The 14,014-nt window shown below is 32.3% G+C and overlaps 1 protein-coding gene across 1 annotated transcript in view; it reads left to right on the plus strand.

Annotated features, from left to right (window-relative positions):
* The window catches only part of CFAP47 (cilia and flagella associated protein 47), a 423,400-nt gene that overhangs the window by 342,063 nt on the left and 67,323 nt on the right, over positions 1–14,014 (plus strand). Inside the window, exon 59 of the mRNA XM_074358969.1 lies at positions 6,550–6,648. Within this exon, the coding sequence (XP_074215070.1) occupies positions 6,550–6,648 (99 nt within the window). The remainder of the gene's footprint in view (positions 1–6,549; positions 6,649–14,014) is intronic.

Below are 14,014 nucleotides of genomic sequence, written 5' to 3' on the forward strand. Positions count from 1 at the left end.
AGATGTATAAGATATATAGATAAACATATCTTTCAAAATTCACTATTTTTCCAAGAAGGCAGTATTTTTAGAACTGTAAACTCATTATCACACTTTTATATTGCCCCACTTCTCTAATGTCTTTTCTGCTGCTGCTATCTTGGCTCTTTTCATTTTGATCCCTTCTCTCAGAAATATTGCCCTTGGCTATTCAAAAAACTCTTTTAATTCTGTTTAATTAAATTCTGTTTAGTTCTTTAATTCTCCTGTGTGTTGTCTCTATATGTTCTTTCAGTTGACCATTATGCAAGGCAGAGTATAAAAAAAGATTGTATTTCAGGAGTCCATTCATATTTTAATCTATGCCAACTTAAAAAAGTGAATGAGGTAGGGTGGCTAGAGAGGAGATGTCCTAAACACCTGGAGAATAGTAGAGATGTATGCGAAGCAGGCCAGTAAAGAGTCCCATGAGGACCAGAATGCTACAGAAAAGCTTTCAAGTAGCCTAGGAAACTAGGATTTGTTCTGCATCACTGTGGCTATGCCCAATCTTTAACAAAAGACTCTGGAGTTTTTTTCAACGTGGAACCTGAGGCTTAGAAATTTCCTGAAGCCATACAATGAGTAAGTGATAAAACAGGGTCTTGAACGCATCACGTCTAGCTATCTTCTCCAGGACCACCTGTCATTCTAAGTTGACTGATTATAAGTGGTACTTTAACAGCCCCATACTGATAAGGCTCTAAAGAATGTCACTTGCCTTTCTTTTAGCTTCCTCCCCCTAGATCTCAGTGAAAGGGGCCTCCCTCTGTCCTATCAAAGGACCTCAAGAAATGCCCCTGAATGTCCCTCCTGACACACTTTTTCAGCTCTTTGGGACTCTCCATTCCCTTTTTAACATTGCCATTATACAGTAGCTCTGTCTGATCCACACATGCTTGGATTTCCTGTATTGGCCTCTGGGTTCAGCCGGGACATGTTCCCTTGCTCAGTGACTGGCATCTATGGGCTCAGTTCCCACAGTTCTCTCTCATTAGTAATTATGTCCTCCATCCTAGCCCCCTACTCATAAGTTTACCTCCTACTTAGCTGGAAATAAAGATGGAAAGAGGGAAGGTAGCAGTGAATGGAAAACAAGGATCTGAGTTAAAAACATTACAAATTAGGGCCCAATGTACACGTTAAGAATTTGAGGACACATCTCCATTATATGTATGTCTGTGCCCTTGCTCATATAACCATATTACAAACCTGCTAATTTATGTGCTTGCTAATGGCAGGGATTATGTTAATTCATAGATTTCTTCCTACCTAAATGAGTATTTCAGTCTTGGCATGTATGTTGATAAAGCAGGAGTTGAATATTCCATCACTGGCTATTTATCAAGCATCTGTTTTGTGCTGAAAACTGTCATATGCACATTTCACAACTACCTCATGTTTGGAATATACATACACACAAACATATATACACTTCGTATTTTGATTTTGTGTGGTATTCTCCTTGTGAAATATCACTATGGATTATATACCAAAAAGTTACATGAATGCATGAAGCAGTAATTGATGCATGCAAGTAGTTGCTTTGATTACTTCTATTAAAGTAGCAATAGTCTTGAGATTAGTGAATCTTTTACTTAATCCAAATTTAAATGCGATTAATGGTTTGATTCTAATGTTTCAATATAAGTGGACTCTTTTCCAGATGTCAGTAGTTTTATTGAAGAGCAAAACAAAATAACAGTAGGGATAAAGGTGTGCATGCCAATTGATATAATTATCAAATATCAACTTCTACTTTGAAAGTTGATAAAATGTAAACAAAGTACTAATATAGCACAGTTACGATAAGTTAATCACACTTAATGGGATGTGGAGAGGCAATACCCAGTGCATTTGATTTCACACATTAAAATTAGTTTATGAAAATTTTGGCCCTGGAGGCCCTCTGAATCTTATCTAAAGTACCTCCAGAGTTGAATACATATTTATGTTAAATGTGTAGTGATCATTGCCAGTCAGGGTGTGCATAGCTTTATACAGAAGAGAGATAAATAGGTGTAAGAAGGAGTCCCACACTCTCAAAAAATCTCCCAAATTCAGACAGTCAACTATTTAAATATTTGAATTAACAAATAAGCAGTACTGGGTGATTTGAGATTGATGGGCAGGGAAATATGTAACAGTCTCTTTATGTCTGAGTTTAATCGGGTTATTTGTCGTAGTTTGCTTTGCTCATAACAAATAGGTAACACTCTTGTTCTGTGGAAAAGTAGATGTAAAATGATTGTTACAGCCACTTTTCAGGCAAGTAATCTGAGACTCAACTTGCTTATAATTTAATTATTTTTAGGTGCTGTTTGGGAGCTTTAATCTTTGGAATTCCTTTTCTCTCCTTTAGTAGCTCTTAAAATTCAGTAAGCAGTAATTGGAAACTTATCAAAATTTGAATTCCCAGGTCCGCACTCAGTTATTCTAATTCATTATGTTTGGGGTAAGACCATCACAAGTTATTCCAATGCAGTCTGTCAGAAGACTACACTTTCAGAAATGTTGATCTTTACATAGTGGTCTCAAAATATACCTCATTTAGTAAATGTTTTTCAGCCTTCATTTCAGTGTATGTGTATTTACTTGTAAAATATTTCCAGGTAGTGTCAGCAACTCATATATTTAATGTCAATAAATTGATCTCCTTTTCATAGAGAGTTAAATACATATAATTTATAATTTTTTTCATGATCCAATAGTTCGTCATATACAAATCCCATTTTACAAATAATAAAATGTGCTTCCATTTAATAAAGCTGTAGGTGGCTTTTTTCTTGGTTTTTTTTTTTTTCATTTAGTCTTTAATCCCCTTTCCATAGGACACCACTTTTTGTTTTGAAAAATGCCACAGCTACAGAAGAGCACAGTACAATGAATAGCCCTATACTTTTCATACAGATTCATCTCTTTCATCAATTGTTAACTTTTGGGGAACTTGCTTTATATCCTATCTCTATCTCTAGACATATAATTTCATCTCTAAAGCATGTATGGCCTTAGAAAAAGAACTTTCTCCAATATAATTGCAATACTATCAAATCCCCATCACACTGTTGCATTTAATCACAGAACATTCAATGTATAAAAATGTGTAGAGATTTAAAATTGGAAGACACAAGTGTGAACTTGGGCAAGAAACATCTCTCTGTATATTTTTTGTCTTCTCTATCTCCTAACACACTGAAGGATGTACCAGATAATCTCTAAGTTTGCTTCTAGCTAGTGATTCTATGATTCTTTGATCACTCACTGTGTGTTATCTGATGGCCCACTCTTTATTCAGGGAGGTTACGTGATCTCTCTGTTTAAAACAATGTCATTGTCATATTTCTGAGTAATGTCCCTGAGGCTGGGAAAAGAACCAAAAAAACCAAAAATGTTAACAGAAATGACTCTCTCTTCCTTCTCTGAATTTCTCTGTATCCAGATCTCTAGTAGGAATTTAATTGCTTTTACAAGCAATTTAAAAATACTACAGCTAGTGTCTGTATAAATTCATAGCTCTTATATCAACAGAAAAGAATAATCTCTCTTTTTCCATTTCTCTTTTGCATTGAGGACTACTGAACTTGTTTGCTGAGTTTTTGAATTATAGCAAATCTTTATTGGTTTTGAGAAGACATTCATTGAAAGAATAGTACCAGAGAAGACTGGAAAAAGACACCTCCAGACCACCTTTTTTTCTTTTTTTCTTTCTGTTATTTATTCCATTATAGTCAAAAGAGCACAATCTATATCATTTAGAGTATTTTAAATTTATTGAGGTTTGTTTTATGACCCAGGATGTGGTCTATCTTGGTGAATGTCCCATAGAAGCTTGAAAAAATACGGATTCTGCTGTTGTTTTGTGGAGTGTTCTACATATATCATTTAAATTCTGTCAGTTAATTTTGTTATTTGGATCTTCTGTGTCCTTGCTGATTTTCTGACTTGTAGATTTCTCTACCAGTTGCTGAGAGAGGGCTATTAAAATGTATAACTATAATGGTGTATTTGTTTATTTCTTCTTTTAGCTCCATTGATTTTTGCTTCATGTAAGTTGAGGCTCTGTTATAGACACATAAGGATTGTATGTCTTTCTGGTATATTGGTATTTTCTAATTATCTATTGTCCCTCTTTGTCTCAAGGAATTTTATTTTCTCTAAAGTTTGCCTTATGTGATATTAATATAACCATTCCTATTTTTTAAAATTAACATTTATTTGCATGGTACATCTTTTTCTATTCTTTGTCTTTCAGATTACCTACATAATTAAATTTGAAGAAGTTTCTTACAGAATGTTGTCAAATCATGTTTTTATATGTATTTATAATCAACTCTACCCTGGCTACCCTTTCCCTCAGCCTGCTACCCCAACAAGAGAATTTGAGTGCCACCTGTTTCTACCAAGCAAGAGATAGAAAATCAGCTCCCCTCCCCCCTTTTTTTTTGTCTGCCTCTCTTAGCTGATCTGCACTGGAAGCTTCTGTAGTGCCTTGTCTTTTTTATTGTCTCCATTAGTTTTTGAACATTTTGTTACTTTCTGGCACTATAAAATGTTCCACTTGCACCTTGTATTTAACTTGCTGTAAAGCTAGAATTAGGCATATTTCCAAGATTTGCTTGACAGAAATGAGGTGTTTAATATCTGAGATGTACTTATTGCTAGATGTGCTCATTGTTGCTGGGATGTCCCTTTCAGTGGACAGAGCAAAGAAATGTAATTATTAAAAATCATTATTTCATACTGATACCTCCTCTTCCAGTCCTACACCATAGGGTTCTTTATTCACCTCACTCTCACTTCTCCCACATGAAAAACCTGGTTCCCAACACATCAGTTCAATACTCATTTGCTGTGTCATAGCCATATACCCCTTATTTTTTCAAAATTACTATATTCTTTTTTTAATATATATTTTTATTGAAGTATAGTCAGTTTACAATGTTGTGTCCATTTCTGGTGTACAACATAATGCTTCAGTTATGTATGAACATAAATTCATTTTCATATTCTTTTTCACCATAAGTTACTACAAGATATTGAATACAGTTCCCTGTGCTATACAGTATGAACTTGTTTATCAAAATTACTATATTCTTACAACTACGAAAAAGAGAGAGAAGAAAAGAAAAAGGAACCAAAAATTACCAAAGTTAAAGCTATCTCAGCAGTTACTTTTTCCTCCTAGCATATATTGCATGACAATAGAACAGTCAGAGAACTATGGCCCAAATATTCTTTAATTAATTCTTTATTCTATGTAGTTTTGTTAGCAGTTTATACAGGGATGGATTCCTTATTTTTTAATTTAAATTCAGTTTTAACATTCGCTTTTTCAAACTCTTGAAATTTTATTTTGTTTCTGAATTTGTGAAACATTGTTCAAAGCTCAAAAGTGTATCAGAAGTCCTAGTTAAAGAAATCTCATTCTCATGTCTTTACCATCCACTACATTCTTAAGCAACTGGATAGATGACCATCTTGACCATCTTGACCATCTTCATTTGATTCTGATTTATCCATAATGTGTGTGTCTTTGCAGAAATGAGTGTATATGAATAAATGCATATATACACACATAGTTCTATTTCTCCCTCTATCTCACACAAAGGTAGAATACTATATAATTTCTTTTGCACCTTGCTAACTTCACCTAATAATGTGTCTGGAATCATAGTTAAAATAGTTAATGGACATTTTTCTCATTGGTTTTTGTGAGTTTTTAGTACCTCAGTTTTTTGCTGCACTGTTATTTATATATAAAATAGTCTCCACTACGTCGATCTTTTCATCATTTCCAATAATTTGCTATACAAATAATACCGCAATGCATATTCCTGTACAAATAATGCCTTTATATACATATTGTTTCATGTTTTAAGTATATATTTAAGGTATATTTCTACAAGTGGTATTCATGGGCAAAATCATAAATAAATATACAATTTTCCTATATGTTATAAAAATCCCCTTCATAAGTGTTGCAACACTCCCATTCTTTTCCAAGGCATCAGCTGATAATCTGGTTCAGTATACTTAAAATTATCAATGTCTATCATTACAGAGCTTTTTATCTTTTATACATATTAGGACTAAAAGCAAGTACTTGGTTTGTAGCCTGTAGGTATGTTTTGTATAATTGATTGATTTTTATATTTATTACTTTAAATTCTTATTAATGTTGTAAAATGTATATTTTTGCATATGTAAATATTAACTACCACAATCAATTTTTAGATAGTGTGCTCAAACAAGCTCACACTAATACCTGTTATCTGAATAGTTTATAGTAAAATTCCAAGAATTTATGAGTTAATTTTATATTATTTTTTCATATTATAGAGAAAACTATTAATAATGTTGAATATATTTTTCAAAATGGCATTTAAATCTTATTTTAAAATATACTCTGAAAAATGATCATCTGAAAGATTTCCTGTTAGAAGGAAATTTGGATTCTATTTCAATCTCCACTGATGTTTTTCCTCTTGAAGGTCACATTGAAGTGTAATATCTCTTTATTATTGTCATTAGCTCATGAAAAGCCCAAGAATCTTGTCATGGCTCAGTACTGGGACAGCTTCTTTGAAAAGACTTCTGCCTTCAAGTTTCGTGGTCTGAGTCATACAAAAGGTACAGGATTTTTACCTTATATTCTGTCATTCTATATGCTGTCATATTTCAGAAATGATGAACTATATGTCTTGTGTTAATAAATATTTCATGAAAATTAAATATACGATAAAAATTTTTGATACAAATTTTACTAAGTTGACAGAAAAGCATGGACAGTATAACCTCTAGGTATATTCATTGCATCTTTAGTTTTTAATTCCATAATGCATAAATACAACTTGTAAAATATTTTATCTCTGAGATTTTTGAGTGGTTGACTGTCATACCACTTAATACAAAAGTGTGTGTCAAAGAAGATTTACGAAAATTGAAAATACCAGTGTGCTAAAGCTGCTCACATTTATGAAAAATAATTGCGTCTTTACAAAGCTGATGATTCTCTGAAAATTTATTATAGGGTATATATTTGTTTGTATTATATATATTGGTCACCCCAGCTGCATACTTATGAACAGGAAAAAAAATACAAGACATAAGAAATAATGAAGTTGCTTAAAAATCTAAAGCTTACAAAATATGAATTTGCTCAAAATATTTTTAATCACAAATAACTTATCATAATAATTATGGTAAATATAAAATACAAATTATCTTAATATAATTAATACAAAAATAATGACTAAAATTAGTAACTACTAATAACATTCCAATGTAAGTTGGGTTCATGACTTTCTTTTATATTTGCTATAGTCATTTATATCTGCATCCTAAATCTCATTAATTTATTTCATTTAACTCTCAAAACACCTCCATGGTGTAGGTGTTATTATTCTTATTGAATCAAGGAGATTGCAGTTCAGAAAAGTTAACTTACACAAAATCAAAGCAGTTGCTTATTGGTAAAGCTGAACCACAACCACAGTGTGTCTGGTTTTAACATCTTTGTTTTCTATTTATTTGCAATGCATTAAAAAGAGTATGACCTACAGTTCACAAAAGAGGAAGTACAAATGGCCAAAGAATAACTGAAAATTTGTTCCATGTCACTAATACTCAAATAGATACTGCTTTAAATGATAGCCAACTAAGTTTTTCTTTTTTCTTTATTTTTCTATTTTAATGGAACTAATGAAATTGGAACAAACAGTGATTTGGGGAGTACAAATCACTACATAGTGTCTGAAAAGTATTTTGTAATGTACATAAAGCAACTTAGAAATTATCACCCTTTTGACCCAGTAATTCCAATTCTGGTGAGACCTTTTCAAGGAATAATCAAAAGATGGGTTATTTATCCACAGAGATGTTTGATAGTAAATTGTTTATAATAGCAAAAAAATTGGAAACCACCTTAATGCCAAATAACAACTTTGTTATATTTGTAGTAACTATTTATATGTCTGGTTAAATTTTAATTTTACTTATCCATTAAGTATTTGCGACATTTTCTTTTTTTTAAATTTCTTCCATTGATTCTACACTTTCAAAGTCTTTCTGCATTATGAAATCAAACGAAAATTTGCATATATTTTCTTTTTTTCTTCTTCTACTTTGTTTATAATGCGGAAAGAGTTATAGGTAGGTAAGCATCTTTTTCATTTGCTCCTTTAATTCATTCAGATTTTGCCTTTTTGCTATGTAATCACAATATGATTTGATCCCTCTTATTTAACTAGCAAGATCTTCATCTTTTCATTGAATAATAATTATTATTCTATTGTTTTATTTTTGCAGTGTGATATCCTATATTCAGATTATATGTATTGTCTCTTATAGATCTGTATTTCAGGTCTCATTCCAGTGCCATACAGTTTAAATCCTCCAGTTTTATGTTTTCTTATTTTATTTCCTTTTTCATTGTCATTTAAATCATTACTTTCCTTTTATCATCTATTTATCCTTCTAGAAAAAATTTAGAACAGTCTTTTAACAAGTTCCAAAAAGTCCAAGTAACATTTGATTGCAATTACCTTAAACCTATAGGCAAATTTGAAACCTACATCTTTACAATATTTAGTCTTCTTACCCAGGACCATTTATTTCCTCTATAATAATAAAGTCCGTTTTTGCATGACAACAACATAAAGCTTCCTGTGGCAGTACTCTGATTTAAGTAATACAAATAATGGGTAATGGTGATCAAAAGATACATACATACATACATAAAATGGTGGGAAATCATCTACTTTAAAAATAGAATTGTTGATGGGAATTATGGAAATTATTGTTTATTTTGCCAAAGTCAACAGCCTTATTGCATTAGTTTATAAAATTTTCATTTTTGTTTACTAATTTTGAACTGCTTATATACTGAAATGACTTTGGTTGGTTTTTATTTATTTTTTTAAAATTACTGGACTTTTGTTCTGCAGGAGGTGACTTTTAAGCTATTTTCAAATTAAAAATTAAATAACCCAGTTGGTAATTATATGTAATGTAATTTTTGTGCAACACAGAAACCAACATTTTGTGTTCCAATTTAAAATTTTCTAATTTGAAAAATAGAAATTATAAATGCACTTTCTTAATTATAATTTATATTGTTCTTACTGTCTTCAGATGGTTTTCAAATTTAATACAGTCTTCTGCTGAATTTTTCGATTAGCAGTGGATACCCTGCCTGTGCAGTGGGTTGATAGTTCAAAATATATTCCCTGCTGCTCTATATAATAAGATTGCCAAAGGGGTTTATTTATTTTCTATAAACTTCTTATTTAGTCTGGTATTCTTACATGGTATAATACTAATGCTAAGGATGTTCCTGATGATTTGGGGAACATAAACATTAAGGATACAACAGAAATAGGATCTCTGTTTCTTATATTACTATTGGCATTTTTAGACTTTGGGATTCGTTGGCCATATTGTAAAAATTGCCTCTAGGGATAATCTCGTATACCATGTAAAGCATTTGTATCCTTAAAACTAAATCTTTCTACATCTACATGGAACATTTCCTTGATGAATATTTGAAAACTGTAAATATTTTCTTATTCTTGATCACTGTTTACCTGATTGTGTACAGTGGAACACAGATTTCAAGGCATGAAAATAACTATGATGTGGGAAAAAAAGAAAAGAAAAAACAAGTTCTATTCTCAAATTCGGGAAGTACCAGCTTAAACAAAGATTTCCTTATAACAGGGTTTCCTAGGATTCTCTCTCTCTTTTTTTAAAATGTTTTGTGTATTTCCACTTAAAGGGAATGCTGTGTGTTTTGAACATTTATCTGGCTGAGAAACATACTTTTGTAAATGTTGTCAGATGAACTGATTCAGCAGAGAGATTCTAAATTTGTATCCTCCAATTTGCCATATAATGTGACAGTGCATTCAGTTCAATTCAGTTAAGTGCTAGGCATTAAAGGGAGACCACGTGACAGCTGGTATTACTAGTATATGTTCCTCAAATGTGAATGCTGCTGCTTCAGTCCATGGTAAGCTAGTCTATGCATCATCCCAGTCTCAACTTAACTTTACTAACATTTTGGTGTATATATGATAGGACATGGGTAAAAATAATTTCTATAAATATTCCTCATATTAACTTTCTGAAATTTTAAATTCCCTTGCATTTATGAAATCCCTTAATAAAATTGGATGGGTGAGTGGATGGATGGATGGATGGATGGATGGATAGATAGATAGATAGATAGATAGATAGATAGATAGGTAGTTAGATATGGACCAAGACTAGAACTCTAGCCATTGACACTCTTTTTACATTGGAGAAAGACATTCACATCCATTTCATTCCTCTAAGGCAACTTTTTTTTTCCTAGAATTTTTCTTCCTTAAAATGAGCTCCATACTAGGCTATAGATAACTAAATACTTCATTTTGTTTTTAGTAGATTCACTGTTCTTTTTGTCATCTTTCTCTCAAAACTGTTGTCCAGAATTAGACAGGAGGGAAAAAAGGGTCTTCCTATTAGTGAAGAATCTTAACCTGCCAGGTTTTCACTTTAATGCTCATTTTTGTCTAGAGATCTACTTAGGTCAAGTAAGCAAGAATGAGACAAGAGTATAGGTGAATTGTGATCTCAGAAGACATTCTTCTACAAAGCTGTTACATGTATAAGACTTGCAGTGTTCTTTTTCTCTTTTGCTAGGAAGTAATCAAATGGCACTGAAGCAAAATTAAGATTAAACTCTTGAGAAGAAATCTTAGCTGCAACATTTTCATGGGTCCTCTGACTGTCATAGTTAAAAAAAAAACACAGGGAGGGGCTAAGGGATGATCATTATTATATATCATAGTGCAGCAATAGGGAGAGGGAGTAGGTACCACTTTACAAACGTATATTTGTGAAAAATTAGATGTAGGACCTGAGGAAGGGAGCCAAGCTGCAGGGATAGGGCATTAGATTTGTAGTGTGAGAATCTATGTTCTGGTTTTGACTGTAACATCAAATGTTACAAACTGTAGCGTTAGTTTGTGCTGGTTTCTGCACTCTCTAGACCCTGAAAAAATGAAAATCAGTTTTACCTAATAAGATGCTTTTTGAAGAACAAATACAATTGTGTATGTGAAGAAATTTCTTAGCACTAAAATTAGATACAAGTATTGGTTATTAATATTATTTGTATAGATGGAAATAGGTAAACCCAAAGATGGATTCCTGATTTTCTTCAGTTTTAGAAGAAACAAGACCTGGCACACTGCCAGTGCATGCCAGGGTATATATTTCTGAAAAATGAATGAAGAAATAAATGAGTTATTTTTCTTCTGAAATCCATTTGCTTTCTGGGTGAAACAATGACTAGACAAATGATTTTAATCTTCATCAACTACTCATTGATGAAATAGTCTTGTTGCCTTGGTGAATACCAGTTTTCTAGAGAAGGATTTCTTACAGAAGAGTAGATATCTATTTCTATATTTACATCTATATTTTAAAAGTATCCAGTTTTGTAGATAGCTATATTTATATCTATATTTGAAAATAATTCAACTTTGTTCTCCCTTTTTGATATCCCTAATCCTGTATATATTCTACTCTTATTCAACATTTTAATTTGAAACAATATCACCAAATTTCAGTTGTTCATATACTACTTTCGCAAATTTTGGCATTCTCTTTTATCACCTATATAACAATTTACCTAATAGTATTTTAATTGAAAACAGTGTCACTTGTTATGAACAGTAACAATGGACTCTGTTTCAAGAACTATTTTAAGCACTTTACAAATTCTAATTCATTTAGTCTTCATACAACCCTATAAGATAGATTCCATTAATACCCTTATGTTAAAGACGAGTATACTGAGATGTGCAGGAGTTCTATTCAAGATCACACTCACAATGTGTGCTGGAGCTTGGGTTTCAGTGTAGGTCTCAGGCTCTCTTACCCAACTCCACAATACTGTTATAAATAAAAGACAGCTGTAAAACATCAATCAGTAAATAATAAAATAAAAATTTTAAATATCTGTCCAAGTTTCACTCAGAAGTATCTTAAATCTCACTATTGCAAAAGAAGTTTTCCTGGGAAGCAGTCTCTGAGGAGGAGATTAGTGTACAGGAAGTGTATTAGGGAGTGGTATGCTCAGGGTCAGCAGTGCTGGGGGAAGAAGGGGATGAAGCAAGACTGAACAGAGGGCAGTGGGAACAAAGATGTCAGTTCACACCCTGGCAAGCACCAAAAGTAGGATAGCCCTTCAGAGAGTTGCCCTAATTTGGGAGGAGGAGACCAGGATTTTAGACCTCATTTTCTCACCCCCCAACTCTTCCCCCCACCTCACCCCTGCCATCAGTCCATCATGAAAGGTAGTCTGCTCCTGGAAAAGAGTTTATCCTTGGCCTGGTGACTCTCTCCAGCTGAAGGTAATTCTCCCAGAAAGCTGCTGTCTAGGTGCTATATACTGTCAATAATCATGATAGCTTGAGTCATAAAGTCATGAAGATATATTCCTCTTTTTACTACAAGCGTTATTGTTTACTTTTCCTGATACTAATTTTAAATATGGTAAGCTGTTGGGGTCAAGGTTCATTTTATTCATTATGTATACCAAATTGTCCTAGCACCATTTATAGAAAAAGCCATCCTTTCCTTGACTGAATTGCTGTGACACTTTTCTCCTAAATCCAGTGGCAGTATGTGTATGAGTCTGTTTCTGTACTCTGTTCAGTTGCGGTTGTCTAGTCCTATAACCTTGCCCCAATACCTTATGTCTTAACTACTATAGCTATATGGCAAATCTTAATATGTGGTAACGTAAATCCTTCAAGTTTTTCCTCTTCAAGATTTTCATAGTTATTCTAAATCTTTTGCACTTTCATAATAATTTCAGAATCAGCTAGTTAATTTCCAAACACACACAGGCACACATATACACACACATACCCCTGTTAGGACTTTTGCTTCAATTGTATTGAGACTATACATTGATCTGGGGGCAGCTGGCATCTTAGAAATACTGAGTTAATGAGTCTTTCACTCCAAGAACATGGTATTTCTCTCTATCTGATTTATCCAAATGGCTATCTATTTCTTTGAGATTTATTTAGAAGCCCATCTAATCCCTACTGATTTGATATACCAACATTATCATAGACTACACTGCCATGTGTACTTAGGTACTTTCTAGGTTATCTCTACTATTCCACTGATCTGCTTTTAAGAGCCAAAGCTACACTGTTTTAATTAGACTTTATAATGTGCTTTATTATGTGTTAAAGGTAGCTCTCTCATATTACTTCCACTTTTTTAGATTTTATAGGCTATTCTTCCCTGTTTATTTCTCTATATGAACCTTATAATAAATTTGACCACCTCTAGAGAAAACCTGATAGAAAATTTATTGGGATTATTTTAAATTTATAATTTACATGATAAGTTTATACATGCAGGAAGAAGTGCCGTTTCTGCAATATTGAATCTTTGTGTAGATGCCATTTTATGTATTTTTCACTAGTTCATCAGTTTTTTGTGCTTTCAGAAACATTTAAATTTTATTTTTAAAATATTTTTTCATGTGTTCTAATGGATGAATTATGCTCAAAACCACTTTAGATCACCTTTTAAAATAGCAATAGTATTAACAATGTATCTTATTCTTTATGTGATATTAGAGCAACAGAAAATAGGCAGTTTGTTGCCATATAATACAAACTACTTTTCTGATTATTTATACTTAATATTTTATTACTGATTGTAAGTGTAACAGCTCAGTATTATATTTTCTCTTACTACTTCCTAGATAACAAAAAGTCTTTACTTAAAATGATGACACTTTTCTCTGCTCAAGAATAGAAAACCTTTCATCATTTTCATGAGAAAGATTAATATAATTGAAAGTATTATTGTATAATGACTTTAGTACTCTTGATATACTATGATGCAGTGGTAAAAGGATTAGCACACTACTCAAAACATTTTACACAATGTTAATAATTTCTGTGAGGGCTAATTAAATTTT

Source organism: Camelus bactrianus, chromosome X (assembly GCF_048773025.1).
Source record: "Camelus bactrianus isolate YW-2024 breed Bactrian camel chromosome X, ASM4877302v1, whole genome shotgun sequence".
Lineage (NCBI taxonomy): Eukaryota > Metazoa > Chordata > Mammalia > Artiodactyla > Camelidae > Camelus > Camelus bactrianus.